This window comes from Panicum hallii, chromosome 7, assembly GCF_002211085.1.
Source record: "Panicum hallii strain FIL2 chromosome 7, PHallii_v3.1, whole genome shotgun sequence".
Lineage (NCBI taxonomy): Eukaryota > Viridiplantae > Streptophyta > Magnoliopsida > Poales > Poaceae > Panicum > Panicum hallii.
Window position 1 is genome coordinate 39,187,920 of NC_038048.1, and position 9,512 is coordinate 39,197,431.

The following is a 9,512-nucleotide window of genomic DNA, read 5'->3' on the forward strand; positions in this document are numbered from 1 at the left end:
CATCTTCTTGCTCAGTAATCGCTTGGATCTATACTATATATACCATCTGAATTTGATATGGATGGGCTATCCATATCCAGAATTAACATTGCAACCTAGAAATTGCTAAAAGAAAAAAAAAGGATCAACTGTCAAGCAGTGATATGGTTTCCATGCAAGAAAGAATTCAAAATAGTTATAATCTTTTAAAAAGTATGTAAACCTGGCATCCAGATTACATTGATTTGGATTCTAGGCGATAGACAATGATGTAGCATGTAGAAAGTAGCAAAGAGCATCTGAAAAAAATTATAAGGGTTAAGGATCCTATATTGACATTCAGCTTCAGGTAGCATGAACTCACCTCGTCCCTTTCATAATTTGGCCAAGCTAAACCTCTTGCTATAGATAGCACTGATGTTTTCTAATGTAAAACCAACTATATTACCTTTGCTGTGTAAGTCTGAGCTGGGGCTTCTCTTTCGCATCTAAAATTCTCTTCAGCCAATTAGAGCCTGCGGTAGAACAGCAATCAACAACATCTAGATGCATTTTCCAAAGGAAATTTTTCTGTCATTCAATTTTCATAAATTGGTCAACATTTAGAGCAGTTGCTTGGAGCTAAATTGAAAGTACGGTTTCGCCAACAGGGGCACTCAGGTATGCAAATTTCGATAGGATTACTAAAAAGTGGTCAGTTGGAACCTCACCAGTCAAGGTCCATGTCATGTTCCCTGATTTTAAAAGGTCCATCATTTTGCCTAGAACAAAATTTCTATAGAAAAATGGTCCTACATAAGTAACCCCACTCAATCCCACTTGCACTGATAATGGAAAATTGACCAGACTTTGATTGGGGTTCTGAATAAGGGGTAGTAGCTTTGACTTAACAGATTTTTACCACATGTGTTTCAGTATTTACTTATTTATGTGGCATCAGTAGCACATCTGGAACCAAATTACCAAGCAGTAGAAGAAGAAGCTCACCTCCTTGCAGTAATCTATGGATGCATTTTGTTGTGATCGTACTCGAGTCAAATATATTAGAGGTTGGACCTTGGATACCTCATCTTTTGGATGGTTTCTAATTATAGTAGCACTCTTCTACCAGGTCAATTTCCACTTGGAAGTAGTTCCAAGATTTTTGCCGATTCCCTTTCTCTCTTACCCAATAGGTGGTCAATGCATTGAAAAATAACAATGCCATCAGGCCTAGCGGATCTGCTGAGAAAGTGAATATGCCTAAGCAACACGTGGGACCAAATTTTATAATTTGGAGTCCGATACTATGCATAGAAGAGGAACACTCCATACTACAAATAAACATACAGCCAATTGCGAACCTGGAAATCGATCAGCTTGTGCTTCTTGAGAATTCTACATGACATCAATAATATGCAGTGTGCAGCTTGCAATTCTTAAAATGGATCCCTTAAAATGACAACCACAGCACGCAAGACAAGAGGTTCATAGGAAAGTAAGAGAGCAAAACAAAGGGATGACCAGAGAACAATCGCTAGAACTTTGAATCTTGGCTGCCGTGTGGAAACGAAATAAGAGGGCAGGGGCCAACGAACCTGCACAACAGCCATGAGATGGCGGAGCTCCTCCTCGGGCCGTGCCACGGCGAGCTGCACGGCAACGCCCGCGCGCGAGGTGCTCGACGGCGACGTCGACCGCGGCGAGGTACTGCGCGGCGTCGTCCTGGGGGCCTCAAGGCGGCCCGCGCCCACGCGCCGTCTGGCAGCTGCACTACCCGCCGGACAGCCGCGGAGCAGGAGAACGGAGTTGGAGGAGCCGCAGCGTCGAGCTGCCCGCCGGGCAGCCGCGCCAAGCCGCCGCGCCTCCCGCCGGGCCATGGCGCACGGTTGTCATTTTCCTCCTAATTTTTCTGGCCCTCTTCTACTTCATGTTCACGTGTGTGCCCCCATCTTTCACTCGCGCGCAGATCAGACACTAAAAAGCAATTACAAATATACACATATCATCCGCCACCTAAAAGAGTCCCCGGACCATCAGTCTTCACAAGGCGATTTAGCCACACACGCATACAAAAAATCACTTCAGGATGAGCAAAACTATATCTCTCTCCCAAGCAGATCCGGCCACGATGACCCCATCACAACCAATGTTCATCGTAGGTACGTCAAGTACGGGCCTCGCAACAACGAGCGCCTGACCAAAAGTTAGGAATATTTACATTAGAGATTCATCAAAACTACAAGCCACAAAAGTTCTTCAATCAAAGCTCCGTTCTACACCTTCACGTTCTCATCATCACCACCAACAGTCTTGTTGGCTCCAGAACTTTCAGCAACATCCCAAGCCGTCGCCGTCAACTTTCTATCTTCCTAAGCTCTCTGAGCTCTCTTTATCTGCACAAGGATAGATCCTCACAACCGGAGCAAACAAAACAACAAAAGAAAGGAATCACTCGTAAACTTACCGCTTCCAACCGACTCTGAGCAACATTACGCACAACCTCTCGGCCAGCAACCTTCCAATACCTTCGGATGAAAGCTTTCTTCACAGCTTGAATGTTAGAAATATTCTGACTAAGGTCAGAGTAAGACGGGAAAACATAATCCCCAGCACTTATTTTTTGTAAATCCCGGCAACTTTCGCGGTCCAGAATTACTAGAACACTCTCACTCGAGATAACGACAGAATTGTCCAAAGTCATGGTCAGTATATCCACCAGTGAGGTGAATTCATTCAATATCTAATTTAACAAGCCAGTCACACCACCCTCAGGATCCTGAGGAAGAGGCGCAGTTTCGGCCTCGAAGGTTGCTAGAGCTTTTCTATGCTCAAGATAAATCTGATCGCTCTTCTCGACAATCTCTCAGATAGCCTCATTCATCAGATTTTGGTTACCCTCTGCCTCCTTCACCAACATCTCAATCAAGTTACCTTTCTTGGCACCTTCGGCCTTAAGTTGCTTATTTTCAGCCTCTAGATCATTGATCGTAACGTCATCTTCCTCCACAACAGCACGAAGGTTTTCCAAAGTTTCATCATTCTGATCAATAGTTTTTTTGCATCTTTTGAATAAGCTTTTCTTAATCATCAGCCTTCTTCTGTGTCAGACCGGCAATCTGATCATTATGCAAAACCCAAAGGTCCTCCAGAATCTTATTTTGATCTTTCAGCCTCTGATTCTCCATAACCAAGCGAAGGCTCTTGGCCGACCTCTCTGATCGAGCCTTGTTATCTTTTTTAGCGCTCTGAGTCGCTGTACGTCTCGCTATCAAAGCCTGCATAAAACGCACCTTAGCACACAATCATCACCAAAAGACAATCATTTCACCATTTAATATTTTACCTTTAAGCACAAAGAAGCGGTGATGCGCCCAAGATACTCCATCCCATATACGCCTAAGCTCTAAGCTCTTCTTGAAATCTGCAAAAAACCCAAGTTTTCTAAGAAAAAAAATGTGGGCTCCAACCTTCGACGTCGAAGGATTCAAGCTCCTCAGGAAGGCCTCCAGCTCGAGTGGACATCTCGGCTGGAGCACACGATATGCCCTTGGAAAGACCTCCGCTAATCAACCCTCCAAGCTTAGTCAAAATTTTAGCATACCAAAGGTAGGGGTCAATATCAGAACATCGAAAAGGGAGAATTACAATTTGTCAAAATCGTACCTAGCTCCATAAAGTCCTGAGTAATGTGTTTCCCCGAAAGTTGCATGTCCTCAACCATAGCACCGCGATCCTCATCTTCCTTGGGCACACATTCCATCACCGTTTCTAACGCAACTCCCGGGCGCGCCTCCTTCGAGGTTTTAGTCAAATCAGTGTCAACCTTCGGGGGGACCTCCGCAACATCCTCGTCACTGTTGTCGTCCACCAGACTTACCATACGAAGCGGTGCATCTAATGCCTTGTGCAGATCTATAATCACAGCACCAACACCATCAGGGCTTGCACGCAAGGAACCAAACTGCTCAATATCAATTTCTACAGGCCTCCCCCTACTCCCTAAACTCCAAGGCACACAACGTTCAGTAGCCTTTAGAGCCACCATGAAAGCTGGACTTCCTAAATCACACTCTGCAATCTCGAATGTATACTTACTTGCTTCAGCATCTTTCTTCTTCTGAATCTCCGCTTGCTTGGTTGACAACTTGACCGAAGGATTCCTCGGAGGTCTAGCCAAAGCAGCCAAGAAGGACGAGCCTCTAGGCACAGATGTCACATCCTTTCTCCCTTTCTTAGCAACAGGCTCTGTGGAGCCGATGTTACCGGACGCCCTCCCCCTCTTCTGCGGCTCCGAAGATGCTTCTCGAGACTCATACTTTATTACCATTTCATGGAAGCTCCAGTTAATATGGCTACCATGGGAACAACATTCCAAAAAACCCTTATGCTCTTTCCAGTTATACGCACCAAGAAGGGCATTAGCCTCAAGCTCAACGTTCGACACGATCATCTCATCACTCGAATCAGATGGCCTCTTAAGTCCAAACACTGGACAAGGAATAGAACTAGATATGTTGCCCACCATAACCTTCGAAAAAGATTTGGCTGCCCAGCTGGGGGGTCAACAGCCAAATCTTAGCTGCCAGGTACTCCTCCACAAGGTCACGACTACCGATTGCCTTTGCCACCTCTCTGAACGCAGTGCAGCAGTCCTTTAAATCCTTAGATGATCTGTCCAAATCAGCCTGATTGATATGCTGAAAAGGAAGAACCTTCAATGCGAGCGAAAAGATCTCCTCTTGAGAAGAATTCACGAAGCCAATTTTGGCATACAACCAGTATCCGGTCCAGTCATCGTCCCACTTGTTTTTCTGACTGAAAGAAATCTCAACATGATCCAACTTCAAAACCTTATTGTTCCTTTGTGGAACGAAGGTGCAACAACCACTTTGTGCATAGAAAACTTCATCTTCTCCCTCGAATGAAATTTTCCATCCTTGAGGATGAAGCTCATAGAATCTGCAAAAGGTGTCCGGTGATACCAGAGCACCGAAAGTCTTCACAGCCTAGAAAAATTTGGACAACTGGATTATGGCGTTTGGCATCAAATGATGCATCATGACATTGAATCTCGACAAAATATCCGGCAGCACAAGGTCAAGTGGAAATCGGAGGCCAGCTGTGAAAAAATCTCAAAACACCATGGTTTCACCTTCGCGCGGAACCGGGATGTCTTCACCCTCCGAAGGACGGTATTCCCCCACCTTGAAATAACCTTTGTCAATATAGAACTTGATAAGGTTCTGAGATACTAGCGATGTGCCAAATCGAAGGGTCTGCTTTGGTTTTTCTCGACCCATCAGCTCAGAAGGATCCGCGTTCACTTGAGATAAATCCTCTTCTCCCCTCGAGTGCTGAGCAATATTTTCAACTTCCGTGCTGGCCTCTTCAACTTCGATGGGCTTCGCAGTCTCCTTGATATGAGCCATCCTAAACAAACAAATAAAATTAAAACAAGAAATACAAAAGTACGAAAGCAAAAGCAAATAAAAACCATTGATCAACTCACACTGCACTATAAGTGAAAAAAAGATTCAAACACGAAGGTCACTACCAATCAACTCGCAACACGCGTCACAAAGGAATAAAAGAGCAAAGGTTGCAAGAGTAAAAGAGCGTGAAAGCGGCGCAACCCGTTCCCCTTTTATAGGTGGGGTAAAACATACAGTGCTGGTTGGTGAAAATAACCAAGGGGAAGCTCAACCGTCGCCTAATCAAAAACCTGCACGTGTAAAAAGATAATATATAACCTTCAGCTCGTGCCAACCTGTGACGATCAGGGAGACGTTTTTCTTCGAGGATGGCTGGCAATCCTTGTTCGAGGGTTCGGACCATTGAAGTCGGACCTCGCCCGCGAGGGGCTACTGTTGGGGATCACCACCCCAAGAAGATCTCGCCGAAGGATCCACCGAAGGTCTCAAGGAACCTTCCGGCAATCGAAAAGTCATTGCATGGTTTTTTGCTAATTTATCTCGCAGGATTGGCCCCTTCAATGATGGTCGAAGGTTCGCGCCTGGCTGAACGCGCGAAGGTTGCATCGCGACCTTCGAGCAAAGGCGGACCAACCGCGAAGCTTTGGCTAGCTTCGAGGGTAAAAGCTGACTTTTGGATGACAAAGAAATCAGTTGCGCAACCTTCGACAGCGCAAAGATCCTAGACGAAGGGTCCAAGGTTCCGCACAACCTTCGGTGTCATATGTGTAACGTGATCACCCTGCAGTGAACAATTTATACACATTAACGTCAGAAATGACTTAGAAAACAATTTATACACATTAACGTCAGAAATGACTTAGAAACGGAAACTACGTAATGTAATGTCAGAACTATGTACCAAAGGTAGGAGGTATAAATACTCCAGCTTTTACTATAACCAGAATAATGAAGGTATAAATACTCCAGCTTTTACTATAACCGAAATATTTTTTTGAGATCTTCGTATGTAAGGCTATTCTGTTAACTCATAACATCATTTTCACTTTTCATTTTCGTATATAAGGCTATTCCGTTAAGACATTTCTTGGAGAAATATCCTTCGGATTGCAGGAGCCGCACTCGCAGCCGCAGCCGCAGCCGCGTGCTGCGGGCCCTCTCCTCGCGCGTCCGGGTCACAGGCGCCTCGGCAGCCGTAATCGCAGCCGACGACCGCGGGTCGCTGGCCATCGGTCGGCGGCCTCCTGCGCGCAGTCCGCCGCCCGCAGCCGCAAACGGGACTATGGGGCGGCGCGCGAAACGGGGCCGCCTGGTGCGGGTGCGGCACCTGCGCACGGCGGCCGGCGGCCGCCGACCGCAGCTCCGATGCACGGCGTGCGCCCACGCACCGTCCCGCGGCTGCGCTACCCGCCAGGCCGCCGCGCAGCAGGAGAACAGAGGAGGAGGAGCCGCATCGTCGAGCTCCCGCCGGGCCGCCGGGCCGCCGCGCCTCCCGTTGGGGCACAACGCGCCGCCAGGCCGCCTGGCGCGAGCGGCGAGGCCACGTCGGGCCGCCCCGCGCCGCTGCGCCGCAACTCGCGGAGGAGGAGGAGCCGCAGCGTCAAGCTGCCCGCCGGGCAGCCGCACCGAGCCACCGGCGGAGTCAACAGGAGTGGCGTGGACAGCGGCGGCGAGTAGGAAGTGGAAGCGAGAGGAGGAAGAGGAAGCGGCGGGTGCAGAAGAGATAAGGCTTACGGGCTCCCGTGACAGCTCGAGAAGCTTCCAGCTAATGGCGCGACACCACGTGGCATCGAAACCCTAGACGACCAGCACCGCACGATGGCTTTCGGACAGTCCAAATCTTTTTTGCAGACGTGGACGGCCGAGCGCCCGAGCTTTAACATATAGAAAATACCAAGCAAGCCAATGATGACAGGCACACGTGTCCACCTGAGGAGAACAATGTACTTTTATCTCTACGTTTAGATTGCAAATTTGTATAATATTTGGAACTTTTTGCTACTGTAGCATTTTCGTTTGTATTTGACAAATTTTATCTAATCATGGTCTAACTAGGCTTAAAAGATTCATCTCGTGATGTACAATTAAACTGTACAATTAGTTATTTTTTTACATACATTTACTGCTCCATGCATGTGTCCCAAAATTGATGTGATGGAGAGAGAGTGTAAAAATTATAACATTTGGAAGCGATCTAAACGGAGCCTAGATCCCAAAGGCCAACAATGGATCCACACCAAAATTTGGACCAAGAAAGTCAGCCGGATAGCCCAGCCCATGAGATAGGCCCACTAAGTAAAGATCGCCGTGAATTCAGTGCAGCATCTGTTCATGTCATTCGGTCGGTCGGTCATGCTGCAGGTTAAAAAAAAAGGTGTCAGCCAGTCAGGCTGAAACAATAGGGGTCATCGAGCGCTCTGAAAAAAGTTGTCGATTCTGGCCTTGTGGGAGTTTGACGCATGCATGCGCTCTTCTTTCTCCAGGCTCCTCCCATGGCCGTCCCTAAAACACGCCACGCTCGTCGACCCACCCCTCCCTCTCCGTTCGTGGCTGCGTGCACGGCGCATGCCACAATTCTATCTACGCCAAGCGCAGGCGGCACCGGCATTCCCCCACCCACGGCCACGGGCGAGTGCCGTGACCTCCACGAACCAGAAACTCACGTGACCAATGCAGCTCGATCGATCCGCCATGGCCGCCTCCGCGGTCGTCCTCGCCGTCGCTGCTTCCCTCGCCGCGGTGCTGCCCGCCGCTCGCGCAGAGATCAAGACGACGTCCATTGTCTCCGACTCGCGCTCCGTGATCCTGTTCGAGGAGTTCGGCTTCAGGCGCGGCGGCCGCGCCGCCGTCACCGCCACCGGCGTCGGGTGGAAGGTCCCCGAGGGGTCCCAGATCAAGGCCGCGGACCCGACCCTCATGGGCTTCTTCCTCATCTCCAACTCCCTCATCTACCTGATCAACAACGAGTCCGACTACGCCGAGGCCACTGGCACCGCCTTCTGCCCGCTCACCAGCAAGTACGTGCAGCCGCTCTTCCGGTTCAAGGAGATCGCGCCCGACGGCACCGGGAAGGGCTCCCTGACCATCGACGCCGACGACCAGTACACGGTGCTTTTCAGCAGCTGCCAGGACGGCGTCGAGGTCACCATGGAGGTGCGCACCGAGATGTTCAACGTCCGCCGCTCCGGCGCCAAGGAGTACCTGCCCGTCGGCCTGCTGCCGCTGCCGGGCATCTTCGCGGCCGCGTCCGTCGTGCACTTCGTGTTCCTGGGAACGTGGCTGTACGTCTGCGTCAAGCACTGCAAGACCGCGGAGCGCATCCACGCCGTGATGGGCGCGCTGCTGCTGTTCAAGGCGCTCAAGCTGGCGTGCGCCGCCGAGGACCAGTGGTACGTGGAGCGCACCGGCACGCCGCACGGGTGGGACGTCGCCTTCTACGTGTTCGGCTTCTTCAAGGGCATCCTGCTCTTCACCGTCATCGTGCTCATCGGCACTGGCTGGTCCTTCCTGAAGCCATACCTCCAGGTGCGCGCCCATGTCGTCTGCACTCTGCAGATGCAATGACCAACCAACAGAGATCAATGGCCATCCATGCCCTGACATCTGCGGCGCGTGCAGGAGCGCGAGAAGAACGTGCTGATGATCATCATACCCCTGCAAGTGATCGAGAACATCGCGTCGGCAGTGATCGGGGAGACGGGCCCGGCGGGGCGGGACTGGCTGGCGTGGAACCAGATCTTCCTGCTGGTGGACGTCATCTGCTGCTGCGCCGTGTTCTTCCCCATCATCTGGTCCATCCGCAACCTGCGGGAGGCGTCCAAGACCGACGGCAAGGCGGCGCGGAACCTCCAGAAGCTCACCCTCTTCAAGCAGTTCTACCTGGTGGTCGTCTGCTACCTCTACTTCACCCGGATCGCCGCGTCCGCCGTCGCCGCCGTGCTCAGCTACAAGTACCAGTGGGTCGTCAACGTCTCCATCGAGACGGCGAGCCTCGCCTTCTACGTGTTCGTGTTCTACAACTTCCAGCCGGTAGAGAAGAACCCGTACCTGTATGTCGGCGACGACGAAGAGGAGGCCGCGGGTGGGCAGCTTGAGATGGAGAGCACTTTTGAGATCTGA

General features: G+C 50.2%; 2 protein-coding genes across 4 annotated transcripts; one reads left to right on the forward strand and one right to left on the reverse strand.

Moving 5' to 3' along the window:
* Positions 1 to 288: 288 nt before the first annotated feature.
* LOC112899622 lies at positions 289 to 7,098 on the reverse strand. 3 transcript variants are annotated; one of them, XR_003230083.1, is made up of 8 exons: positions 5,729 to 7,098; positions 4,057 to 5,391; positions 3,625 to 3,873; positions 3,305 to 3,382; positions 2,426 to 3,236; positions 2,241 to 2,354; positions 1,557 to 2,154; positions 289 to 494 (listed from the first exon to the last, which is right to left on the reverse strand). XR_003230083.1 is itself a non-coding variant. In XM_025968161.1 (7 exons), the coding sequence occupies exons 3-6, from the start codon at positions 4,484 to 4,486 to the stop codon at positions 3,199 to 3,201; spliced, it is 795 nt and encodes a 264-aa protein (XP_025823946.1). In that variant the 5' UTR covers positions 4,487 to 5,391; positions 5,729 to 6,174; positions 6,516 to 7,095; the 3' UTR covers positions 1,931 to 2,354; positions 2,426 to 3,198. The 3 variants fall into 3 exon arrangements, 1 of the variants encoding a protein (XP_025823946.1); XR_003230082.1 differs by having other exon boundaries at positions 1,557 to 2,354; positions 3,305 to 3,540; XM_025968161.1 differs by lacking the exon at positions 289 to 494 and having other exon boundaries at positions 1,931 to 2,354; positions 5,729 to 6,174; positions 6,516 to 7,095.
* A 965-nt stretch (positions 7,099 to 8,063) lies between these two features.
* LOC112901537 (protein GPR107-like) lies at positions 8,064 to 9,512 on the forward strand. Its single transcript, XM_025970468.1, has 2 exons — positions 8,064 to 8,918; positions 9,012 to 9,512. The coding sequence occupies exons 1-2, from the start codon at positions 8,064 to 8,066 to the stop codon at positions 9,510 to 9,512; spliced, it is 1,356 nt and encodes a 451-aa protein (XP_025826253.1).